Source organism: Haliotis cracherodii, unplaced genomic scaffold, assembly GCF_022045235.1.
Source record: "Haliotis cracherodii isolate W230 unplaced genomic scaffold, xgHalCrac1.p SCAF_10, whole genome shotgun sequence".
In the NCBI taxonomy this organism is placed as follows: domain Eukaryota; kingdom Metazoa; phylum Mollusca; class Gastropoda; order Lepetellida; family Haliotidae; genus Haliotis; species Haliotis cracherodii.
In genome coordinates, this window is record NW_027266265.1 from 31,988,701 (window position 1) to 32,016,498 (window position 27,798).

General features: G+C 37.7%; 1 protein-coding gene across 2 annotated transcripts; it reads right to left on the reverse strand.

Moving 5' to 3' along the window:
- Positions 1–1,483: 1,483 nt before the first annotated feature.
- LOC139454309 (partitioning defective 6 homolog beta-like) lies at positions 1,484–27,621 on the reverse strand. Of its 2 annotated transcripts, none has more exons than XM_071235937.1 (3): positions 27,430–27,621; positions 21,946–22,171; positions 1,484–8,102 (listed from the first exon to the last, which is right to left on the reverse strand). In XM_071235937.1, exons 1-3 carry the CDS (start codon positions 27,490–27,492, stop codon positions 7,438–7,440), a joined length of 954 nt encoding a protein of 317 aa, XP_071092038.1. In that variant the 5' UTR covers positions 27,493–27,621; the 3' UTR covers positions 1,484–7,437. The 2 variants fall into 2 exon arrangements, with proteins under 2 accessions (XP_071092038.1, XP_071092039.1); XM_071235938.1 differs by lacking the exon at positions 27,430–27,621 and adding an exon at positions 27,333–27,390.
- Between the last annotated feature and the right edge of the window lie 177 nt (positions 27,622–27,798).

Here is a 27,798-nt window from a genome sequence, read left to right on the forward strand (position 1 = left end):
GTGTGGGAGTAAAGCCCGGAGTGATGCAGGTCTCAGACGTTTTCCACTTCGGTGAAACCTACGAGCACGGGTATGGTGCTGACAAACCTAGAAACATAATCGCCCAAGGGACGCAACTTTGCACAGCCAATCACGACGACTGGGCCACCCGTGCCCCTCCCCTCCGTCTGTTTGACTAATTCTAATCACATTTCATTTAATGATTTTGGATATTTTGAGAAATGTGGTTATACATCTATGTCAAGTTTCTTTTTTTTGAAGAGTATAGTTTGATATATGCGTGTTTCAATGCAGACAAGGGATACGCCGAGAGGGCAGTTAAAATATAGTGAGGTGATTCACTTTATAGCTACAAGGGATATGTGCCTGTTGATTCAATGTTTTGTTTGTTTGTTGTTTAACAACGCACCCAGCAATATCCCTGTCTGTAAAATAATCGAGTCTAGACAAGACAATCCAGTGACTGACACCAAGACCATCGATCTACACAACTGGGGTACATGACATGCATCAACCAAATCAGCGAGCCAGACCACCCGATCAAGTTGGTCTCTTCTTACATGCATTTTACGACAAGCATGGGTTGCTGGAAACTTATTCTACCCTGGATCTTCAGGGGTCTTTCAGTGTAGACAAACGCCATCACCTCAACAGACACAAGGACCATATGCCAGCGATTAATATCATGCATGATCCAGGTCACCGAGCCTGACCACCCATCCATCATGTTGCCTCATACGGAAAGCATAGGTTGCTGGAGCCCAATGTTAACCCAGAATCCCCTCGAGGTTATCTTCAAGTTTGTGTTGGATTGGATCAAAACAGATTTGAAAATAATTTCAATTATTCATTAGTCATCATTAAAAGCACAACAGTATTATTTCGGTAATATCACCTTTGAGCACTGACCTAGTCCTGTTTATGAAATCAACTATGGTCATTACCGGAATTGCATTTTTAATATAAGTAAATCAAGTTGTGTCAAGCTAGCTTGGTGGAAGTGAAACAGGATACAGGCCATTCCTAGTTCTGACCCACTTCATAATCACAACTGGTCCCATATAGATTCGGGCACCATTAAGGTGATGTAAGGTGAAATGGGGTTTAACGTTGCATCCAAGATTATTGCACTTATATAGCGACGTGCATGCACGTGTGTGTGTGTGTGGCTGCTTGTACTAGACCGGACTGGTGCCGATTTATAGTGCTAGCCCACTGAGATACCATGCTGCAGTTTAACATGAATACCCCACTCAGACACAGTATACTGACTCCGAGCCGACCAGTCCTTGCTTTTGCCCCTTAATGCCGAGCGCCAGACAGGGTAACAAAAATAAACCATTTCTTAACGTCTTTTGGTATGACACGGACGGGGATCGAACCCCAGACCTCCCGCTCTCCGGGCGGACGCTCTACCACTAAATGACAGAGGCAGACCTTTTGAAAGAATGAAACAGACAAGCATATCAGTTATTATTTTATTCATTGTTGTCAGGTTGTGTCTACAGTTACTCTGCGTACTTACAGGCTATCAGTACCTCATGTAGTAAATATCCTATGTACAAATATGGATAAAAAATCTCCCTGCATATAAACATTACACATGCAAAAAGTCACCTGAAATAAAGATGGAATGATTAACAATTCAGGTCTTTTCATCTTAAAAATAAGCAGAATGGTTTCAAACCATCATAATTAAAAAAAAGGTTAACAGACTAAAATGTACTTGTCTTTTTAAGTTACCATATATACAGACATACTTCACAACCTTTGAGCTCAAATCAACTGAGCATTGGACAAGCATATCCTGTGATACAATGTCCTTATTCAATGATACATGGAAAGTGTGATACACTGGCTGTAATTAACAAGGGGGAATATATGCAGTTATCATATGACAATAAATTGAATATTGTATGGTTATAAAAATACCACTATCAAATACAATAAGGACAGCTAATGTTTTGATTCAAGCTTAAATCAGTAAGATAATATACACATCAAACAGCTAGGTTCATAATGATGTTTTTTTAAAAAAATAGGTCTGAAGGAAAATGAAGTTGTGTGCTTTCAAGCTGGGCAGAGAAAGAGATTAAGGTTGAAATGTTGAAGTAGTCACTGGCTCGAGGATAGCAAAGGTAACAAAGATACAACAGACAGGAAGATACAGGAAACAAGGAATGGCAAATATTGTAGCGCTTGTCCCAATGACGAAGTGGGTTTTGATTTTGACAAATATATACAGAACCGGACTTGCATCAATAAAGGTCAAAGTTGTGTAAACTAAGGTCAAGGTCAACAGACACTAGTTGTATACCATGCATCAACACTGGTAGCAACGGGCGACATTATGTTAATTTGAAGATATTCCAAAGCGCCATTGAAAAATATGCTGAGGTCTGACACAAATAAACTGCTTGGTTCCTTACCTCCATAACATATTATTATTAGGCACTTGAGATAGAAACATCCGTGGATAACCTATCTTTAAGATTTTACATCCATTTAACTTCTACATTTTGTTAACAGTGACTGATCTACCCAACTGTTCCACCAAGAACCAAACAATTCTTATCATTTAACCACTGGGGCGGACAGAGCAACATTGATCCTGGCAGTAGACATTTAACAATCTGAAAATAACTGTTATATAATGTAATTAATAATTGAGGTCTTAGGGCTGACCATTTGATATTCTGGGGCTTGAGGATTTTTCTTTGAAAAGAACAATCTGTTACCTTTTAAAAATATGGAAAAAAATATTTTTTTCTGAAGTTATACAAAAAGATTTTAAACGTTTCTGGCTCAAGTCTGAGAAAAATAAAGCATTCAGAGAGAAAACTGTATGTCTCAAGCCAATATCTCCATCCAGAATATGGTCCCTTACCGTGGTTCTGAGTGGACCGTAAACCACTGATTATTACTCTGTACTGCATCAACACCACAATGACAGCGGCAATGAAGTATTCATGGCCAATCTATATATAAACGTACCCTTCAACATGAAGACACTAAGTGACTTAGGCGACAACCAATCTATAACAATACCTGAATAAAATGAACGTAGTGTCAGCATGTAGGCAAACTTGGTAACAAAGACTAAATTATCTACATACAAAATAAAACTAACTCCATGGTCCCTTGAAGATAAAACAACTTGGTACATGACTACTGGACAGTGAGATGCGAGCCCCAAATACCACAATACACCAAAGTTGAATATTTAATGCTTGCACGATGTGTTCAGTTGTGAGCATGGGCACTGTATACAAAACCATCCAAATAAGTATATTAATCAGTGTGGCACCTGATCTGTGTACTTCACTGTATCACAATATTGTTCCATCATAAAGATGCAGTTCCCTAGCTTGGAAGTTCTAGATTCCGTCTCTGCATGTTGAGCACCAACATGTGAACTCACAACCACCATACGATGTCAATGGCAAAATAGGTATAGAGTGTTAAGGCAAGTGATAACTATATGGTCACGTATGTGTCACAACCAACATCCGAAACTCAAAGAATTGCAATATTCACAAACAACCAGTTGAAAATAATCACTTCTGGCATACACAGTGGAACCTACCAATTTACTCAGAAAAATAACCTTGAGAACCATTACAGCTTTATTTTTACAAGAGATGTATCATTACGCAGGAGCTGTAAAGAAGGAAACTATCCTGATTCCACTGTATGTCATACCACAATGAAAGACACATTCACAGTTCTCATTAGAGCTGGGTACAAAGAGGGCAGGATCACTTTTGCATAAATGTCATTCAGTTATTCACTAACAGTTGGTGCTCTTATTTATAACCCTGCTACCAGTTACATGATTGAAAATGTATTAATCACTAAAAACTTAAATGGTGTTGAACACAAAATGTACTCTCATATGCTAAACCCCTACTTCAATGACCAAAAATTCATTTTAAACAAAGCATTAACAGACAGTGTTAAAACGTTTTTTCAAAAATCAGAATTAAGGTAAAATATCAGTTTTTAGAGCAGGATATGGTCACAAACAAGCAGAATAAAAACAGACATTTGATGTCTTAAGCTTGTCAAAGGCCTGGAATGTGAAAGTGAGTTATTAACATAACCAGAGTGCAGTGTAGAGGGGACGTGCAGCCAAGTTAGTGGGTTAGCAAATGAAATTAGTCAAAATAGCACAGAAACAAATATTGCTACTTGGATAACCAGACTGACTTTTGTAATAATGTAACACCAGAAATTAAATTGTCATTCATTTCAGCTAGATGATAACATGTTACCAAGGTTACTAGCTGAGAACCATTCCCTGTCAACTGAGATCCATATTGGAAATACGAAAGTCATGAACTTGAAATTTCTAGCAAGTGTAAAATGACACCGGTTACAATGTCTGGTTTGATTAATCATGTTCAAGGTGCTAAGAATATCTTCTAAGAACTATAATTCTAAATGTCTTTATTTCCAATTCTGACTTAATAATCAATGTCACTCATATTGTCAAAAAAAAATTCAAAAAGTAATTCAATTGTCTATACTTAGCTTTGTTAAAAGGCACAAGAACAGCATCACTGTGTCTAAGGGAGACAAGCCAGTATCACCAAGTTACCTCCCTTAGACTATGCCATGGCAGGAGAAGATGGTGGCAACTACAAAATATTTACATTCAAAACCATCAGATTGATAACAGTTCTTATACACAAATCCTGGCATTTGATACAACAAAACAGCCATGCATAAAATGCTCAACATGCTCAAATAGGAAGAATCTGTACAATTAAAGACTTCAGTGATAAAAAAGATCCTGCCATTTCAACAAGTCTATCTTGTCCAAATAAAATACAAGGCAAAAAGTGTTGTTTTCCCTCTGAAGAACCATATTGTTCAGTGTTGTTCATTATCACTTGTTCAAGGTTATATACATAAAGTATCCACGAATCCAAACACATGCATGTAAAAACATAGTGTTAGCAGCAAGATAAATCCAACGTGAAGGGGCGCTGTATTATTGCAACCTCTCCTCAAATGGCTGGAAAAGAAACCAGCAAACAGATCTAGGTTCATTGTTCGTAGCAAAGGATGATTATTACTTTACAGGAATCTCCCATCACAAGGGGCGTCACGATTCACCAATATACCGATGCATTTTGAATTTACACAGAATACTGTTCATTGTATGCCTACTACTATTACTTCTGTATCGATTCATATTTTAAGTCCGTAGAGATTTTCAAAAAGTAATATTAACAAAGTAAACACCTTATGAAAATAACTCTGATTAGTATTAACTCATCTGTTTATTCTTACAGTTAGAAGATGCTTAAATTAACCAATTCATACACAAATTGGTTCACAGCAACGACTTCACACAAACTTGGCCAAATGGAGCATGAAGTTCATTCAGAAATGGCACAAAACAAGTATTGTGAAATATATCAGTACGTGAGGGAGGCATATCGTGACACCCCTACTCATACAGCTACACTTTAACACCTCTCTTATGGCAATAGCTGGGTGATCAACCAGTGAGAGAAGTCGTCTTCTGCCAGCTAAAAAGCAACAGCTTATAATACAGATATTTCTATATCAACAGGCAAGTGTTGGCAAGCAAATATTTCCTGATTCTAATAGTTTGCCTAGAAGTTGAAATTGTAATGATTTTGGCGAGTTCCAAGAGATGTAAACTATCTTCCCCGATAGAACTAGTGTCCAAGTCTTGCTGTATCACTAATACTGCGAAGGAGTTGGCAGAAATACTTCTGAAATGACATCAATAAATGCAGACTGCCCAATTCTGCCCAATTGTGTAGCCACTTGTACCTACTTGTAACTAGATCATGGGTGAATTTGTTCACATGCTAAGGCCAAATGTTCACTATCTTCATACATTTCAACATGACGTCTCAGACAAGACGATATGATGGTAAAGCTATCCCAAAATGGAAGTATTTACTTTGAGCAGAGGAAACATTAATTACTTCATCAAATGTGGCAGCTGAGCATTTGTATGCAATTATATACCTCACAAAAGTAATCCATACCCACAGCTGAATATACTTTTCTGCATTCTGTGTTGTTGACATTAAACGTGACATAAAAGTGACAGTGCAAGTCCCCAAGTGCAATAACAAAGTGCAACTTTGAACTATGAAAATAAGAATCCATCATAACATCTTACATAAACTGTTTAAAATACTTCTTACCACTTTTAAACAAACACACACAACCTGTGCAACAGATATATTACTTACAGTTTTTACAATCTAACATATGACTTAGTAGATTCTGGCAGTGAGGTAACACTCTCTATCTTAACGCTATTAAGGACTTAACACTTTTCACATGCTGATTGATTTTTAGCTAAAATCTCTGAGAAATAAAGTCTCAAAATCTCTTTCATCTTGAAAAAAATTGCTGATATCAGTCCATATGTTTAAAATTAGTAAAATGTGCCAAAGATATTTGAGCAGACTTAAACGTTTGTAGCACAATTATGCTTATGAAGATGTTTATAACTGAATCAAGCAAAATTTTAATTACATAACTGCATATTAGAATAAAGAAAACACCATCAATTACTATGGAAGAGATACAGGAATAAATATAGAGCAAGCCTGTTGCTAATCAGCCTGTGAAAGAAAAGAACATTACCACATATTGTTCTGTACCATGTTATACTTGTCACCAGCAAGTGGGCAAAAATTGCAGGAAGCACAAATAAAATATATGCACATAACTTCCAAAAATACTTCTGGGACAGAGCTTCTCACCAATGCAAATGTCAATTTTAACCCAAACCACTTCCCGAAAGAATTTTGCTTACTAAGCACATAGTGCTTCATTACGCCTATTACACATTTTTCCTGCCTATTTATCAATGCATAAACATTCCAGAGTGAAGGTTGTGTTAAGTTTAACTCAAGCAATGCAATGTGTTCAATGCTTTGCAACAAGCAAGATAGTGAGTATGGTCTTATGGGCAATATTCCAGCCCAATCACAACAGGGAATACCAGACACACTGTGTAGGCAGCTGAACCTGGGACTTTCAGCAGGACAAGTCAACACATGTACCACCAGGCTACCCGATGCCTGTACAACATCAAAAGCATGATAAATCAATTTTCCCTAGGTGAAGGTTGAAGAGTTGCTGGAATTCTCTGTTCCCATCACAGTGCACATGCCTATGTGAAGCTGAGTGGATATGCCATGCAATAGTATTAGAGAGGTAATGTAGCGAGTGTCTTTCCAGCACTGGATATTTGCAGCAACAACATAGTCAATATTCCATTCAGGGCCCTGTTCCACAAAGCGATCTTAGTGCTATGCCTGTCCAGTGCCGAGATAATTTTGTGGAATAGGGTCTGGACTGCACAAGCACATCACTGTTGCACTAGAAACCAGTCATAAACCAGCACACCAAACCAAACACACAGCACCTGCTTTGTTACAAAGTCACAACAGCGCTGTCTTTGTCCGATTTCTCTTTTTCAGGTTTACTAAGATGATCATGAACTTCATCTTCGTCATCGTGTTCAATAACTGTGTCACTGTCAAACGATTTAGATGACCGGTACGAGTGTTGTGACGTGGAGGACATCTGGGAGTGTCGCCCTGGCGCCCCACGCTGATTCCCTAGTGTCATTCTCTGATTAACAGGTTTCACAGTAATGATCAAATTTGCACTATTTGCCACCATCATGTCTGTCACCTGGTCTAGAGTTTTCCCTGAAACTTCAATTCCGTTCACTTCTAGAACTTCGTCATTAACTGCCAGTAGTCCCGTGCTCTCAGCAAGCCCGCCAGGGACAAGCCTCGATATAAATATTCCAGGTACTTTTTCAAGTCCCTGTGATGTAACCCGCACAGTTGTACCATCACGAATGTAGAAACCAAGTGGTTTATCAGAACCGTTTTTCATCAGTTTTACCCTACGCAGCGTTTCAGGCACAATGTCGACATCAATAATGGCTGACACTCTCCGGAAGTCCTCGGGCATTCCAATATGAATCCTAGGTTTGGGCTGGGTCTCATCTTTCATTAACTTTGTGATAGGATTCCTCCTCTTCACTGGGAGAGTTCCATAGCCATTCGCTTCACCATAGCTTTCACCTGGAACAACAGAAGAACATCATTAGCTTCACAGGATTATCTCACTAAACAATGGCCCATATTATCAAGGTTATTCATCCTTTAAATCAGTTACATATGGAACCCTTTAGTTCTGAAACCAAACACATTTTTTTCAAAGGTATGGGTAACTTGATAAATACAAATGGATCTCAAGACCTTTCTTTGTTGCTTTACGCAGCACTCATCAATATTCCAGCCATATCACAGCAGGGATAATTCGAGGGTGGGGCTTTGTGCTTTTAGCCCCAAAATTTGAAAAAAGGACCACATTTTCAAATGCAATGGGGCATCTTAACATTCTGCTGTATGGGCAAGAGTGGGTGTACCTCTGGAATATTTTCACATTAAGAGCCCATGTCATAATTCCTAATGTGAACCCTGTCACAGCAGGCTGTAAATAATGAAGTCTGGACCAGACAAACCAATAGACTTTTCAAAGTATTGGAGACTTGTGTGGGAATATTTGGATAGTTTTGTTTCGGGGTCTGCATGAGAAAATACTTGAAAACATTCAAAACCTCATGCCCTGTGATACTGAATGTGTCACCTGGTGAAATGTCAACATTAGAACTTTCTTAATGATGTAACTTCATTCTTTCATACAGCAGGCACAGGATATTAAGTGACAGTTTCAAAGGGGCTCCCAGTGCTCCACATAATGTGTCACGGTAATGAGGACAATGCTCATTACAAAACAACATGATCAGAACCACACTGTTGACTCATTTCCAATAATGTGAGTGGGAGTATGTCTTGAACCCTTGAGACAACATCAGTTCAGTACTATCTGGGTGATCTGTTCAATGTGGGTGGAGCGCCTGAAGTAACAGCTGCCCCACCCCTGAGGTCCTGCCAGCCATGGCTGGTAATGAGATATGACTCACCTGATTACAATTCCAATCACAACATTAACTCGATAGTCAATACAGCGGTAGAAACTAACATTTTCAGTCCACTAGTCCTTATAATGATAACATATAGCAAACCTTTAAAAATGGCAAATTTCTACTAGTCCTTTTGATACCAATACTTAATTGGTCAGTTTAGGATTAGTGCCAATTTCTCACATTGTGATAAGACATTTTGTAAGGAGAGACATTTAAATAGCAGCTTGTTCTATATCCTCTATTTTTTTCAAGTGACTATGTATACTAAGCATTAAACATTTGGGATTGAAGTACAGTTTTAACCAAACACTTTGATAAGAAAACAATGTGTTTGATGTCTTGCTTTATATGGGTAGTCACATATTGTGTGAATAAATACGCTGGCTACTTGTTGATCGGGGTTTGACCTTGTCAATACTCTAATGTTAAGGCTATAATTAAATAATTACCATGTTCATTCTAATAAGCATATAAACCATACACAAGAAGTTAAATTTGTTTAAAGGGATCAACTGTCAATGCAAAATAAAACTTATTCAATAATAGTCACTAAGTCTTGGCAGCTATACACCCCTTTTCCACAGCTGTTGCCTGAACACACACGAACACACATGAACACATCGACTGTTATGTAAATGTACAGTGTTGGTAGGAGCTGCTTATAATAATTACTTGTATATTGGTCTAGAAGATGGTCAGGGCGTCCTTATGACTCCTTATTGGATCAGGGCACTTAACATGCTAAATGTGGCAAATACGATATAAGATTTTCATCCCTGTCTGCCTCACACCCAAACACCCTGCCTCATATCACATAATTTTCCCCAAAATTAAAATAATTGCCAAATGTGTTTTCATCTTTCCTTACTTGATGAAATACACCAAATACAGTCCAACAAAACAGTCATGTCAACATTTAATTACATAGATACTATGAATAAAAAAATTTTTTTAATAATATGATATTAAAAAAATAGACATTCTGAAAATTTGTAAGAAAACATTTTTAAATGTGGCTTCAGTTGAATGATTTAGGAGACCCCTTGATAAAATGTGTGAGAAGGAAAACTTCCAGGACCCCAGCAACTACCGGTAACTTCCATATCAAGAGCAGCGGAATTACAGGGCTAATCATCAAATATATTTATTCCTAAAAATAAAGACATTTCAAATCAACAAATAAAACAAAAGCCCACAAAACAGCACAAATCATGTCATAAAGATATTTTCTAGCCTCAGTAAGTCTAATGATCGTGGGTACATAAGCTTTCACATTTAACCAAGGGCTGCAAATAACCAAAGCTTTTATCATGTTTATTTAACTTTGATTACCACCTCATCAAAACTTCACGTCTGAACAGGTTGTACTGAATCCCCGAGACCATAATCTCTGCATGGGGATTGCACATACACAACCATAGGCACATACACAACCATAGGTTCACCAGGGCAGTGAGACAACCAGCGAAGCACATGATCCAATGATTAATCAGTCAAGTATGTGGTTAATTAATGAAATGACCATGAAGCTGCAACAGCCGCACCAGGTTATCTGGAGTTTGCCCCAGGACACTCAAGGTGGGGGCTCTTATCTCAGCCTCTTGTGCCTGACCCCATCTCCTTGTCTGCATGGTCTCATGCAGGGAACAATAGACAGCCCCCATCCCCTCCCCCCTCAACAGAACACTCTGAACAAACAGCTGACATCTTGGAGATACCTTAATGGAAGGCTCTCAGGACTATTTCTCTATGTTTTCCCATGTGGCATTTAACTTATCAATTTGTTCCAGCTGTTTATTTTGTTTATCTTATTTATTTAGCCTCTTTCTTAAAAAAAGGGTACTTAAATCAGAGTTGTTCATGGTACTATGCTGAGTGAGTGAGTGAATATGGTTTTACGCCACTTTTAGCAATATTCCAGCAACTTTTGGCCTGATTAATAATGACAACGACAACGATGACAACGTAGAAGATGATGATGATGATTATATTTATACTGCAACAGTTTCCACACACTTGCAAATGCTTGCAGAGCAAACATGATCATATTCCCAATGTCTAGCCCTTCAACTGAATTATATATTATCCAAGCGATGTTCCTATGATTGATTATTATGAGTTTGTGATTGATTACTTTGTCTGTACTGAGGCATTGCTAGATCGTGAGTGTCCATGATCTGAGTAGGACTGTACTGGACACTTTATAGTTTTTACCAAACTTTTATTCAGTATGTCCAGTTGTAATTCACATGCACATGAACAAAGTCATAATGAATAAGCAACAAACTAAATAATTCATTTATGGAATAAGACACTTAAAATCGCAAATCAAATGACACCCATAATGGATGATAAATCACTTCAGAAAAATAACAATGACAAATGATCTATGACAAAATCCTAATGCCCAACATTAATTCAAGTAAACATGATGTGGGCTTACGTCAACATAATCACACTAGTTTACACAGATAAAGTAAATCAATAATTTATCAAATATCTTGCCAAACAACCTAATGCACAACGAATGAATATGATTATATTATTACCATCTCTAAACACTTGTCTTGAAAACATTAACAATAATTCACACAATCTTTGTTGAATCCAAATTAAACGTCTTAACAACCGGAAAATAAAATAATAGTTCCTTATTATATCTATAATATTATTTCAATTAACCACGAACACAAGCATTCCACCTGAAGCGTGTGTTGGTGAAAACATGACATTACGCTTGTACACACTTTCCGACGATTATATGCCTGGGGCGACATGAAACATTGATGACACATTGTCATAACGGATGTTGTGATCATATGGCAATAACGGATGTTATGATCAATATATCCTACATTCCATTACAGCTAAGTCAGCAGAGGGTCTCTAACTAACAGACTAAGTTACAATGTTACATCACATAGGCAATACTGCAGCCATATGGAGATGAGAACAAGCTAGTCAGTATGTCCCGGGCAGTAACAGGGTAAGCTGGAAGTAAGGCCATAAAGCAACCATGTCAAAATTAAACATCATTAAACCATGTCAAAATTAAAGACATCACTAAACCATTCTCATCAATTAAAATTAGGCTATAGGCAAGCAGCAATCAAAGCCAAACAACTTTACCAAGGATCATGGCTTTGTCTATTTGTTTGTTGTTTAACCTTACACTCAGCAATAATCCAGCTATATGACGGCCATCATAGGGCCTTACAGTACCTCTGCTTCCTGCATGATTCCCCAGCAGGATTTCTATCATCACTTCAACTACCAGCAATTGTATGCAATGGTGACCAATCATAAAATACATACAACAATCAAAGTACAAAAACACTAGGCGACATTATAGACTTTGATTTAGATCAGATTTTTTAAATGCCACTGTCATGGGTGTAAACGTTTTACACGACCGACACATACAGACACAGACAGTCAGACACAGACGAGCGGGACCGCCTTCTTTAATCTCAGGCGATTGTAATATCACCCTAATAACAGACTGTGAGGCAGCTACATTATCAGAAGATTAATGTTTGTCTAGGCTGCAAATGTTGCTTGTATCCTGATACTTGAGAAGTCAGTAAACAACAAAGTGCTTTATGATGAGAATAACCCGAGTCCGGACTGCCAGATAGATAAAGTCAGCATGGTAAACATACACGCCATTGCTGTGTACACTGCCAGTAGACAGATGGAAACGTAACCAGACTGGAAGCAAAGATGTACCCTCGGCTTCTCTATGGATCCTTGAAGCTTTATGCCTTTTCAGGGTTTTCACATCTTAATGTGGGAGGAAAGTGAATGCTGTTAAACGACTGGACACATTCACCAATACAGCGGTAGAAACTAACAGTTTCAGTCCACTACTCCTTATGATGATAACACATAGCAAAACCTTTAAGAAGGCAAATTTCTACTAGTCCTTAGGATACCTTTACTATTGGGCAGTTTTCTGAGGACTGTAGGATAAGTGCCAATTTCTAACACTGCAATATCCAAGCAATATCATGATGGCCATTAAAGAATCAAGCTAGAACAGGCAAACTAGTGGTTGACAGAATGAGCAATATTCCATGGTATCAGTGTACAAAAACACAATCAGCTAAGCCATACACAGTAACCATCTAATCTTCATTTTAGTCGACTCTTGGGGTATTAGGGGAGGCGAGGCTTATCTAGCCCAGAGTGATGGCACCAAGTGGACTGATCATTTGTTTACGAAGTTAAATCAGTGGGTATGGTGCTCAATAAACTATCATTGAGTCCCAGAAATTTGTGAAAGTTAAACAAGTTCCTTAAATCAAACCCTGATTGATCATCTGGTTTTAGACTCAATATAGACTCTTATAAGCAGAAAGAATGAGAGTCCCCAGCAAAATCCAGCAACATTTAACAACAGCTGTGTAACACATTATTGCATATTACAACAAAATGTAAAACCCATGCAACATATTCCTTCGCCTGAGAAAAAATAATTCCAGTTTAAATTCAACATTAGCTGAAATACAAACTGCTTCACAAACAGAAATCTGAACCTGATCAGTGATTCTTCTAAAGGTGAATTCATTATTCTAATCAAATTCTAATGTATTGTGGTTCATATTCTTAAAAGCTTCTTAATATTCACACAGCAAACACGTTTGGTTTGAAGATCAGATTCATGACATGACTGGTAAATGAAACCATTCATCTTAACGTACATAACATAGGCCTAGCTAACATAACATTGTCTCCAAGTAATGCCTGAATGAACTTCCCTATCTACACAGGTATTGTGTGGGTCACGCACGAATGTCTCGACTACCACAGCATGGTTGGGTGAGGATCAGTATCTAGAAGACTGTGACTACCATGACAAACTTGACTTTTGTGACAGATGTTGATTACCTTGTGTAAGAATTTGCCACAAGCTTGACATGCTATAAACATCTAAAATATCTCAGCATCACTCTGAAATCCATACCTTCAAAAGGTTTCATTCAAATACCTCATCAAGAGAATGACCTTAAGAACATTCTTGTGTGTGTACAGGCTTTCAGGTTGAAATTGAACATCAGAAAGCAGTGTAACTGTTCCTGTAACCCATGACGACTGCACGCTGTGACATTCTCCACAAGATTAAAAGCATACATACTGTTAATAACACAAACGGAGGTTGAATGTGAGGAAATGTTAACAACTCCTTCATTTCAAATACATTTAACGCTTTGTCTCGCAACAAATTCGACACAAATTTGTTCTTAAGATTTAAATTTGTTTCAGTTTACTTTGGGGTCACACAAACAATCTAATGATGATTTCCTTTTTTCCCCAATTGGAAAGAACAAATATTGACAGTAGGTTTTTTTTGACTATCCGTGTACTATAGCTAAGTAAATTGACTTGCACAGTTTGTCTTTGTTTGTAAAGTGTCGGGGAATGCCACAACCTGAGTAGACATTCTTGCCCTCATCAGCAGGTAAACAGTAACCCCACGACTGTCCACCTAAAAATACAGTTTCTCTTCAGTGTCCGTCTCAGTCAGTCACTGATCGTGAGGATTGTGAGGGGCACACTGTTAGAGGGATCGTAGTCAGGAAAGCAGCATCTCAAGTACTACACACTGATACTGTTACAGCAATAGAAACTAACTGTTTTAGTCCATTCGTCCTTATAATAACATATAGTAAAACTCTAATAATGGCAAATTTCTACTAGTCCTCATGATACCTAAACTATTGGGCAGTTTGGCAAGGACAATAGGACTAGTGCCAGTTTCTAATGCTGCTGTTACCTGAACACATAGACTACAACCATTAAACAGTGTTCAAAATTAAGGGGGGTCCTGGGGTTCTTGAGACTTGCTGCTAAAGAAGTTGACTGAGAAGAATACCAATACCACAAGCAACATATCTGATTTGCTATGAGCATGATCCGTATTGCTATGAGCATGATCCGTAACACTATGAGCATGATCTGTCACACTGTCAGCATGATCCGTTACACTATCAGCATGATCTGTTGGTAGATAATGTGTTGAGTTTGGCTACAAATCTGTTAATTCAATATTTGTTACATGCATCGATGAATAAATCAGGTGTTTAACGTTAAGCTTAACACGTTGTGGTTGCAGTAAAAATCCTAAATAGGATAAAATAAATATTCCTCATTCATAATTTTACCCCATGATGCAAGTCTTATCCAGAGACTGTTGAGACCATAAGTTTTGGTTAGATCATGATATTCTTATGTTTTAGCAGGAAATCACGACCTACATTTAATAACATGGAATTTCATTGACCTGTCATGATAGGTTACAAGTTGTGACAAAGATCTCTGCTGCATATATTTTGGCATTAAACATTGTGTCCGAAACCTAGAAATCAAGGAGACCAAAGCCGAGATGTCATTTGACATACATTACACGTGAACAGACGAAAAGATGGAAATGATAACTGATATGTAAGTTTGTCAACTTCTAGATATATTTTTGTTGATTTTATTTATTAGTATTATTTAGCTCTTTGACATATTCTATCGGGATTCGTTGTCGAAGCATGTGTCCCAATTTTATTTGTTTCGAATAACATTGAACATTTTTTAACATATTAATAAAATATGATGAATTGAAATGAGTGAGTGAGTGAGTTGGATTTTACGCCGCTTTTAACAGTATTCCAGTCATATCACGGCGTGTCAGCTTAATGTGGGAGGAAAGCCCGAAGTGATGCAGGCCTCAGACGTTTACCACTTCGGTGAAACCCACGAGCACGGGTATGGTGCTGACAAACCTAGAAACATAATCGGGGCGAACCGGGATTCGAACCCACAATCATAGGTTTCTGGCGTGCCCAAGGGAAGCAATTCTGCACAGCGAATCGCGGCGCCTTAGACGACTGGGCCACCCGTGCCCCCTGAATTGAAATGAAATACGCAGTGTTAGAAATTGGCACTAGTCCTATAGTCCTTGCCAAACTGCCCAATAGTTAAGGTATCATAAGGACTAGTAGAAATATGCCATTTTTTAGGGTTTTGCTATATGTTATCATTAAAAGGACAAGGACTGAAACTGCTAGTTTCTGATGCTAAATATGTATTTCTGACATTGTGAAAAGTGAGAGATTTAATAAATGAATGACTTGACAGGTAGGTTTATAGAATTATATACTATTCTGACCTGGCTATGGCTTGGCTGGTCTACCGGTCCGCGGTGTTGAAAGAGTTATGCTGATGCATGTTGACATGAAAACCTAGTTGCACCCTGGTCCCATTAATGTATCAAAGTTGAAACATGGGCCAGTCTCTTGCCAGTGACTGATACATTAATTACATATTGCTGATAAACATAATAGGAACATGCACAAATCTTAAAGTACCCCCAGTTTGATGACGTCAAAGCTAAGAAAGCTTGACAAAGTACACATAACACAGGGATTAGTGATATAGTACAGTAAATATAGCCTAGAGGTACTGAGTGTGTTCAAAGATTGATGTTGTCTGGACAAGTAAGGGTCAGGCAGACAAAAATTTGATTTTTTTTTTACATGCACTAGACATAAACATGATAAATATCAGGTTGCATTTTTCTGATTTTCAATTTTTGTAATTTCTGAATGTGGGCAGGTTACTTTAAAGATGGCCAGGGAATACTTATGGGTCACCTGCCCGACTGTCTTGTTGGGCTGTTGGGCTGTAAACACCTGACCAAAATGTATCTTTTACTTGTTAAGTAACACCACAAACAAGCTATGGATCAGAAAAGTGCATATTGATACTAATCAAATACAAAAATATACACCTGTACAATCATACAAAGAATAGGTAGAAAATTTGAGGTGGGCATTCTTCTGAAGTCCACACCTAGATAACAGGAATGAACTGAATAACATATACTGACTAGTCCAAACTCTGCACTGTACAATCTGTCACTCACTATAGATGTGTTGGCATGACAACAGGTGTTAGGGATGTATAGATAAACACAACCTTCAGGTAACATAATGCCAATATACCAACAAATGTATGAACTTCCTACTCAACACAACAGATGGGGATGTAAATTTTAAGGTACATAGTGCCATGCTTTTCCTATCTCTCCTGAGAAATAATACCCAAGTCACATTTAATGTACAGGTTATAACAAAGACCAGATTCTGTAAAATCTGGTTTTATTCCCGAGCTTTTGACTTGATCATAATAAATCAGTGTTGCGTCATAATGCGGATATTTGTGGTATTTCACACCTGTAATCACTCAAACAGAACTGACATGTAATCAGCGGAAAAATATTTCACATTTCTGACCTCAATTTCATCCTGATACAATCAAAGCTGCTATCCAAACAAACACTGAACTTCACATTATGACAGCTGAAGTGATTTGACATTATCGGTTATGGAAGGTGATACGGGTACCATATAAAATGATCAAAATATATGTTTACACACAGCTTCAAGATACACTAACATATAGCCTATGAAATTTTTAATACTTAATACTTTAATACTCTTCTACCTTTTTACTATTATGCTAATTTCATACAGCTATAATACCTAGACTTGACAATTTTGATAATAGTTACTTAGCTTGACACAAATAGCATCAGAAAATTTTCCTAACTTTAGCAAAGATATACAGGATATTCAGAAAGATTTGGTTTCAAGACATTTTGATTCCCAATCAGTCCATGTTCCAGAAAATGAACCGATCTGAAACTCTGTATAATGTAAACTGGTCTTTACTAAATTAAATGAAGATATTCCATAGTAATGGTGCAGGACTACACTTGGGGTTCTGAATGAATAACTGACATTATCAACAACTCCACATTTACGCAAAATCTGAAGAATTCTAAGGCTTGGTTTGGTTGGTTGGTTGGTTTTACACCGCACTCAGCAATATTCCAGCTATATGACGGCGGTCTGTAAATAATCGAGCCTGGACCAGACAATCCAGTGATTGATATCCTTAGCATCGATCCATGCAATTGGGATTGATGACATGCTTACAAGCATAGGCACCTTTTACGGCAAGCATGGGTTGGTGAAGACCTATTCTATCCCGGTCAGAATTCTAAGGCACATTACACAGTCAGTACTGTAATGTATATGGATTACCTTCAATTAATTAAGACTGTAATAAATTCACTGAACATTTGGAAGTATTAGTACATTGTCATACTTTGTGTCAACAGTGTTCAACATTATGGGGGGAGGGGGAGGACATTTTACAACAGGGTTAAAGACAAACAAAACATTCCTTGATGTTTTGAGTATTTGATCATGAGGCCAGATATTGTTTCAAAAATATATATATGAATGCAAGGATAGCACATAACATGATTAAAACATTTGTCATAAAACTAACATACTACTGAATTTGTTGCTGACAGATTACTGACTGTGTGCTCTACATATTAATTCCCTTGGATAATGGAATATGATTCTCTATCTTCAACATATTAGTGTCAAATTTTCATGAATTTTGTATCATATTTCAACCTTACTATTGAGATGAACCTTATGATTTAAACAATTGGATTGGTGAACAGGTTCAACCTATTTTAAACAACTCTCCCTACAAAGGACATTTAACAATTAATGAGAGAAAACTGTATATAAAATAATAAATTTAGATAATTGTACCTACTGTTGCAAATATTATGATGATATACAAGTCACACACAAATACACACATACATGTATCGGTACATAAACAAACAGCATATCACACATACAAACAACTATTTGATTGATGTAATCCTTAAGAAGACATATTCAGATTTTAAATCTTTTAGATTTTGCAATGAACAAATGGACAGATTGTACAATAGCAAGGTTAGTATCAGTAGATGTTGTAGCATTTCCATATGATACTGGATCCAAGTCATATCCCTTTATATAGTAGTACATATTGTTCCGAAGATTGCAGTAGTTGCGACATGAAAAGAAGTAATGTGTAGGATCTTCATAATGATATCCACAGGAGCAGGTTGGAATATGGCTATGATATTTGTATGCATTTAAATCACGGCATCCTAATCTGAGGCTGCAATGGTTATCTTGACAGAAAAGGGTAGCATAGTCTGATTTAAAGCCAAATATTTTAGGATTTTCTGTTGTGGTGATACATTTAGTGAAGTCATTTACAGTATGTTTTGACTGAACATTATCTGGTAATTCATTCCAAATACGCACTGTGTCGGGTAAATATGATTTGTGGTAGTTAACTGTTCTAGCATTTACAGTCTGTAGCTGTGAAGAAGTTCTTAAATTGTAACATGCGCCCGCTGAGACATCAGGAGGAACAAGATTACATCGATATCAAGCCAACATGTATCATGATAGCCCTGCCAATTATCAGTAATCCACACATCCACATATTACACTGCTTACTCTCAAACTTACATGTCAAAGTATATCTGTATTTCTTTACCTAAAATTCCAGATTGGCTGGCTTATGATGTTCGAATAATAATTATCATTGATAGTTGATTGGCAAGCCTATACCAATAAAACCATCGACTGTACATACTTAATTGAGAAAAATGCTTGTGATCAAATGATTAATCTACATGTTCAACGTGTCACTATATATATGATCAATAGATACAAATTCAGAAGGTGAGTGTGAAGCACTGACTCAACATATCTGTATCAAGTACAATGTTTGTTTTGGTTTGTTGTTTTACGCCGTACTCAATATTCCAGCTATATGGCGGCGGTCTGTAAATAATCGAGTCAGGACCAGACCAGATCCACTCAATTGGGATCGATGACATGCATCAACCAAGTCAACGAGACTGACAACCCGATCCCGTTAATCGCCTTTTACGACAAGCATAGTCGCCTTTACGGCAAGCATGGGTTGCTGAAGAACTATTCTACCCCGGATGTTCATGGGGAACAATGTTTGTAATACAGTAAATGTTTGTAATACAGTAAATGTTTGTAATACAGTAAACTATGTACATAACGAACTGACTGACATAACAAACTGTTTTTTTTGTCCTGGTCACTGGATGTACATTTTATTATATAAAAATGATTGGATATAACAAACACACTTATAAAGAAATAAAGGATAGAGCGAACTCACTTTGAGGTCCCCTGTGCACTCTGCCTACGACAATGCTCGTGTTTATAACAAACTGACTTGTCACCAATCAGCCTATCAAAACATCCGCGACCAAGCATGGCTGTTGAAAGCAGCCATAAACTATTGAAGACAAGTGATTAACTGGATTATATACTGACACCTTGTCCTCATTTTACACCCTCAATTAACAACAGTAAAAAATTGATTAGGCTGTAGCCTTTGAAGTGGATATATGCTGTCAATAAAACGTGACGACAAGAGAGAGGAAATTCAGTCGAAATGCTTATAACGAGCTATGGTTATAACAAACTAAAATTATTGGTCCCTTTGAGTTCGTTATAACTGTAGTTTACTGTACACACTGGTCCTCTGTACACTTATCATGCCAATATAACAACAAAATACAACTGTAAATACATATACGACAATGAACACATGCAACTTGTTCAGCTTTCATGCTTCTGGACAACTTCCAGACTATCCTCATCTGACGTGCAGACAGCTTCTATTTATAAATAGCAGCAGTATATACTTTCCTGTTGCTGAGTCCACATTACTGTCAAAATGCATCACAATTGGAAGCCTCAACAAAATACTTGCCACTTTCTATACAATGTACACTTGTTAATTTATCCCCAACGCCTGTTTATCAAAGTAAAGGCTTGTCAATCTGGATGTGTTTTCAGATACTGACAGGGTAAGAAGCACAAAAAACCATGATAAACCTGTTTCAGTTGAACAAAGATTGACATGCTGCAGGAAACAAGGAGAGCAAGGATTGGTGTCCCACCATGATTAGTGATTTGGCGACTTGGGGTAACTATTCGTTCCGGAAACTCAAAATCTGTGCTTTACATTTGCTTTTGGGATGTCGTTGTCAGAAACATCATGATTTGGAACAATAATGATAACAACACACACAAGCTTACTCAGAGGGTTATCATAGTGCATTCTACTCGGCAAATTACACAGCCCACCACCTATGGAATATGGCGTACAAAAACACCTGAAGTGTGAGTGAGTGAGTGAGTTTGGTTTAACGCCACTTTTAACAGTATTCCAGTTATATCGAGGCGTGTCAGCTTAATGTGGGAGGAAAGCCCGAAGTGATGCAGGTCTCAGACGTTTACCACTTCGGTGAAACCCACGAGCACGGGTATGGTGCTGACAAACCTAGAAACATAATCGGGGCGAACCGGGATTCGAACCCACAATCATAGGTTTCTGGCGTGCCCAAGGGACGCAACTCTGCACAGCGAATCGCGGCGCCTTAGACGACTGGGCCACCCGTGCCCCCCCTGAAGTGTGAATGGCCCTGCAATTTTTCCATCTGATCAATTTCCCTGATTACTCAGTAACTGAACTAAACTGATCCTATTTTCATTCATATGCTGTTAGTTGTCATCAAATACATCCTGTCTTTCCACAAGGTAGGGTTTTATCATCGCTGGTAATAGTCCATCTAGCGCAGTGGGTAATATATGATGACAGATTCGATCAGTTAAAAACCCTGCAAATGATTAACACCTCATAAATCAACTGTTTCGATAGATGTTCCGAAAAACAGGGCAATACACGAGAATGTGTGACAAAAGAAACCACTAAACTCAGAAATTCAACATTTTATTAATTACATTTTGTTTGTTTTGTTTTTCTTGTTTGTTTTTTGGGGGGAGGGGTTCATATCTCAAAACTCAAGGAATTTAGTGTTTCATCCAACATCAAACTTTTAAACTGTCCCTTATTATTGTTGCCTTATCAAACAAATGTTTGGCAAATTTTAAGGCAAAACTTTCTATTTCTTGCATAAACCCTGATGGGTGTGTACTCGTCCAATCAATCAAGGATGAGATTACCTTTGCGTTGTAGCAGAAGCCTGAGTAGTGGCTTTGCTGTTGTGACTGCCTTGGAGAAGTTGATGTCGTTGTTGATGGGGAGGAGGTCTCCATGGACGGGGTCTGTGTAGTTGATCACAAATGGAATGTCTTCCAGCTGATGGAGTTTCTCCACCCGGGACTGAAACTTCTCAAATCCATCACCTGGGTCACGACTCACGCAGAATCTCCGAAACTCAGCATCGAACTGGAACAGCAGAGAAAATAAGGTTTTTGAAATATTCAAGTCCCGGTAATAACCATATTCCACTCATGTTGTAAATCTCCAAACATAAATCTTTAAAATCATACACCAGTGATTTAAATTGAGGGTCCCTGAGATTTTCAAAATGTGATAACATTGTGATATTGTTCAAAAGTATATTTTTTAAATGTTTTTATTTTCGTAAATTCTAAGGAATTGGAAAATATAAATTGGGAATTGTTACAGCCATTTTCGGCAGACTTACACAAACACATTAAAACCATCTGATCCTCATCAATTGGCTCTCACACCAAGCACAAAGTATAGTGATGTTCAACAACCTCGCACACTAAAACCATCTGATCCTCATCAATTGGCTCTCACGCCAAGCACAGGGTATAGTGATGATCAACACTGTCGCACACTGAAACCATCTGATCCTCATCAACTGGCTCTCACACCAAGCATAGGGTAATAGTGATGATCAACAAGGTCATCCACTGAAACCATCTGATCCTCCTCAATTGGGTCTCACACCAAGCACGGGGTATAGTGATGATCAACAAGGTCATCCACTGAAACCATCTGATCCTCCTCAATTGGCTCTCACGCCAAGCACGGGGTATAGTGATGATGAACAAGGTCATCCACTGAAACCATCTGATCCTCCTCAATTGGCTCTCACACCAAGCATGGGGTAATAGTGATGATCAACAAAGTCGCACACAAAAACCATCTGATCCTCATCAATTGGCTCTCACGCCAAGCACGGGGTATAGTGATGATGAACAAGGTCATCCACTGAAACCATCTGATCCTCATCAATTGGCTCTCACGCCAAGCACGGGGTATAGTGATGATGAACAAGGTCATCCACTGAAACCACCTGATCCTCATCAATTGGCTCTCACACCAAGCACGGTGTATAGTGATGATCAACAAAGTCACACACTAATAACCATCTGATCCTCATCAACTGGCTTTCACAACAAGCATAGGGTACAAGGGACTTAATATCATTCTGGCCCAGAATGTAAAAGGTGTAACAAGTCACAAGTTGAATATTTTAAATATAGGTCATGGTTTTATGAGCAAAATCTTTTGTCTAAATCTGAAAGTTATACATGAGGAAGGTATCTATTGTTGTAATTTGATTAGCTGTCTTAGGTCACGTGCTTGAATTTGACTAATCATGATCCTTATAGCAGATTACAGAAAACAAACAATTACTATCCAATAAAAACACATGTTACAACTACTAACATACCTTTGGCAAGGTTACAGTAATTATGGATGTTCAGAGCTTTAAACAATACAAACATCAAAGTAATCTTCGCAAGTGTTATTCATACAAAGCTTTGAAAACAGAGGTATTTGCTCATGTAGAGCACAAAGCCACTGTTATCGGGAAATAGGTGATGATAGATATTTTTTAAAATTCTTTATGTAATAATTTTCCAATTACATAAACAAAAATAGCTACCGTTTAGTGGATTTTCTGAAATGTTACAAATGTTGTCACAATCGTCACAATTTACACTACCTCTGTGATTAATCTGGACATTACGCTTACATTTTTATTGAAAACGAACTTAATTAAATTGTAAAAGCATTATTTAAATAATATAGAAATAACTATCATATTTGTCAACAGTATGATTTGACCTTTCAAGTGGTGTATGACATGATTCAGTGATCCTTGATAAATGTAGGCTATATCTATTACTCCAGATTCACTGGGAATTCGATGTCAGCAGCAAACGCTTCTGGTAAAACTAATATACAATTAATTTTTTAGTGTTAGTGCATTATTCAAGTGTAGACTGCATGGATGAGGATAATTTACTTTATAAACATTAATCATGATTATATTTCAAAGCAAAGGTTACTTGATATTGAGAAAATCTAATTAAATTATTTGTATTCCAAGTGAGCATTTACTGTGAAAGCAGATGAAAAATTTTGGTGTTAAATATGTTGGTGTATGTGTTGAGAAAACCTATGTTTCTTGTTATTTCAATTTGACATAAGACTACATTCGCTTAAATTTGTAACCATATATATCAATGGCACACAGTGAATACATCATTGGCTTCTGAATCTATAAGTTTAGTTCATTGAGAATATTTGAGGGGGAAGACACATGTTCCTTCATAAGAACAAGTTCCGTCTTAACCATTGGAGAAGAGAGAAAGTCTTTTGGAAGTGTGTTGAGTTTCAGTGCTCAGCCTACTTTGCCACTTCTAAGGACCAACTACAAATGGCACAATTTACTGGGCCACTGACACCACTTCAGCCCAGAAGGATCCACCAAGACCAGATCACCACCCCTATACTGAACCTTAGATGCCTGGCGACAGTGCTCCTGAGCCAGGCCCAAAGTGACACTGAGAACACTCACAGTTCATGTGTGACTTGTTAATTTTAGATAAAGGTGAGGTGAAATGGAGTTTAACGATGCGTCCAAGATTATTACACATGCGTGTGCGTTTGTACTAGTCCGGGACTGGTGCCGATTTTATAGTGCTAGCCCACTGAGATACCATGCCACAGTTTAACATGAATACCCCACTCAGACACAGTATACTGAATCCGAGCCGACCAGTCCTTGTTTTAGCCCCTTAATGCCGGGCGCCAGACAGGGAAACAACAAGTACCATCCCTTAACGTCTATTGGTATGACGCGGTCGGGGACTGAAGCCCAGACCTTCCGTTCTGCAGCGGACGCTCTAACACTAGACCACAGAGGTGGTCATTTTTAGATAAAGACACTTTTTGTACTGACAATTGTGCCCTAGTACATGTTGATATAATAACATCATAAACAGCTCATGTGCTTGAGTGAGGGTAATTCAGAAATATGTTGAAACATTGAATTTGTTTGGTCATGTTATATAGTGTACTTTTATTAATTAAAGTAAGTTGTTTTTTTATAACTTAATGCATGCAGTTAAAGAGTGTCTGTCAGTGTTCACCGATATTAAAAAAATCATTATGAATGACTTTATATGTGTAATGTATACTACATAAAAAAATATTAACTTAGATTTTGTTATGGTTCGTTCACAACTCAAAAAATGGGAATGATTTAAATATGTTATAATAACATATGTTACCATGGTTATTAATTCTCTTTCCAATTGTTTACAATGGCAATAATGAATCTTGCGTGTATCAAAAGCTTGATTCCAATTTCAAATTCAACAAAATATCATTAATACGTTCAAGATGTCATTGCCAGTGAATGGCCTCTGTGGCCACACAGCTTAAAATACCACACTTGAACAATACCACCCACCCCTCCCCCTCCATGTCAAGGTTGCTCTGACCCCCTGAGGGCAGAGAAAGACAATGGCAGAGGTAGAGATATTTCTTGCTGTTCCCTCTGGGGCTATACAATACCAGGCCACAGAGATTATGGTCATTACACACTCCATAAACACCAGTAATTAATTAGTCCCATACATCACAAGAGCAGGGATCCAAAGGCTGTCTAGACATGTGCACAATCTTCATTACCAGGTGCCCCATGGGAAATACTTATCAGGTGAAATTTGTTGCGTGGATTGCACACTTGCACATGAAAGCATGTGTAACAAATTAAAGTACGGGAACTTCAGCTGTACAACATGTTGAAATAATGTCCTGAGTCTTAAAACCATAATTAAGTGAACAAACTTTGTGTTTATGATCTGTTAACCTATTTCATAAACAAATTGTTAAAGTCGTCTTTAAACTGAATAAGACCAATGTGATCATAAAAGGGATAACTTTCATTGTTGACAATGATAGATACAATAACATCACTATGAATGTTCTGACTTCTTTGTTTATAGGCAATTAAAATGTTTCTATCAAATAGAGGATACACTGCAAATTGTACTGCTAATCACTTTCAATAAACAATCTGGTTAATTAGATCACCAGCTGGGCATGTTAATTTGTCCAGGTGAGATACCTATCATCTTTCACTAATTGCTCTGCACCTGCTGACTTAACAATTTGATGGAGACATTACTTGGTCAGGGTCAGATTACTCAGAGTGTTTGAAATGGAAACTCCCATCTTATGTGCTAATACACTAAGGCAACGTTACATAAATCAATTTCATTTAATAATATGACAAAATAAAGCTCATCATGAGATGAAATTAAGAATCAGTCATTTTCATAAGAGCTGAAGAGTTGTCCAGACTAAAATACCAGAAAAGAAACCACAAGGATCCACAGAACCCCTTTCATTTCTGGTCATGATCAATTATTAATTGTGATCATTGTTTAACACTCAGCACTATTCCAGCAATAAATCATCGGTCTGTAAATAATCAAGTCTGGACCAGACAATCTTGTGATTGACATCATGAACACTGATCTACGCATTTGGGATACAATGACATGCAATCAACCAAGTCAACGAGCCTGACAACCCCGATCCATTTAGTTGCCTCTTATGATCAGCATAGGTTCTGGGAACTTATATTCTTACCTGGAATCCCCACAAGTGGATGAAAAATGGTTAACAATACTTATGTACTTGTAAACAGTTTAACACATATATCTGAACTTTTATAACATGCTTAATGGTTTCTGGCATAAAGTAGTTTCATTGAAGTGACCCACCCAGTCCAATGATTCATCATGTCACTACCAATCTTTTTACATAGAAATTACTATTTGTCTTATCTTGTCAAGTAAAATTGGTTCTATAAATGAAATTAAAACATGCATGTCTAATATTGTTCTGTCATATTGGGTCTTTCCCATTTGACAGGGAAAGTATTATCCTCCAGACCTTCAAGTTGTGCTGATGTTTACCAAACCACAAAACATGTCAACAAACAAAATAATAGAGGATGGGGTATTGCCTGACAACTGACATTTTCGTGGAGAGAATGTTGGAAAGTAATCAGCCCAAATACTCTCACAGTTCAAAACCTGAAGAGTACATTATTCTACATCTCCATACAACGAAATCAGGTTGAGATTGTTGTTACCTGACACGTTCCTGACCTGGAAGTGAAAATGAGGATTCCTGTCAAAAACGATGTCGACTTTGTGTCAGCCGTTTTACAAAGCTAGAAGACATATTAATCTGAAACTACCATACATATCATGACATAACTGTCGATTCTAACGGAGCCCGAGCGGCTGAATAGATTCGGCACCTGAATATTTGTTGACATGCCGGGGAGGCAGGCATGCGACCGTCCTCCCTTCGGCTTTGGAGACTCGCACCTGTGCAGGTTTTCGTTCAGTCCTTACCTTGCTTTTCACTTCTACTTTTCCATTCTCGATTCTGGCACCTGACTTGGTACTTTTCGCCATAATTCAGATGCAAGCCCTACATCAGGGCATACGTTTCGGCAAATCACCACAGTTTAATGAAATTCTAATCCGAAATTCTCCACAAATGACCCAGTTACGATCCAGTAATGCAGTGACTAACAAGCTTGACGTCAGGGAAGGGCTGCCCTATGAAATACGGTTAACCTTACGACTAGTATTATTACTTAAACTCGCCCAGGCCTTCGGTTGATATTCAATGTATGCTGTGTTCACCAATGATCATGTGTTTGTATGATTTCAAAACACCATTGATTTAATGTTAATGGGTGAAATATGACTAGAAAA

Coding starts and splice junctions, on each gene's coding strand:
- LOC139454309 (XM_071235937.1), bottom strand. CDS start 27,492: ATGGCGAAAAGTACCAAGTCAGGTGCCAGAATCGAGAATGGAAAAGTA. Junction 22,172..27,429: donor AAGTAGAAGTGAAAAGCAAG/GTAAGGACTGAA, acceptor CTGCTGTTCCAG/TTCGATGCTGAGTTTCGGAG. Junction 8,103..21,945: donor GCTTCTGCTACAACGCAAAG/GTAATCTCATCC, acceptor CTGTTGTTCCAG/GTGAAAGCTATGGTGAAGCG.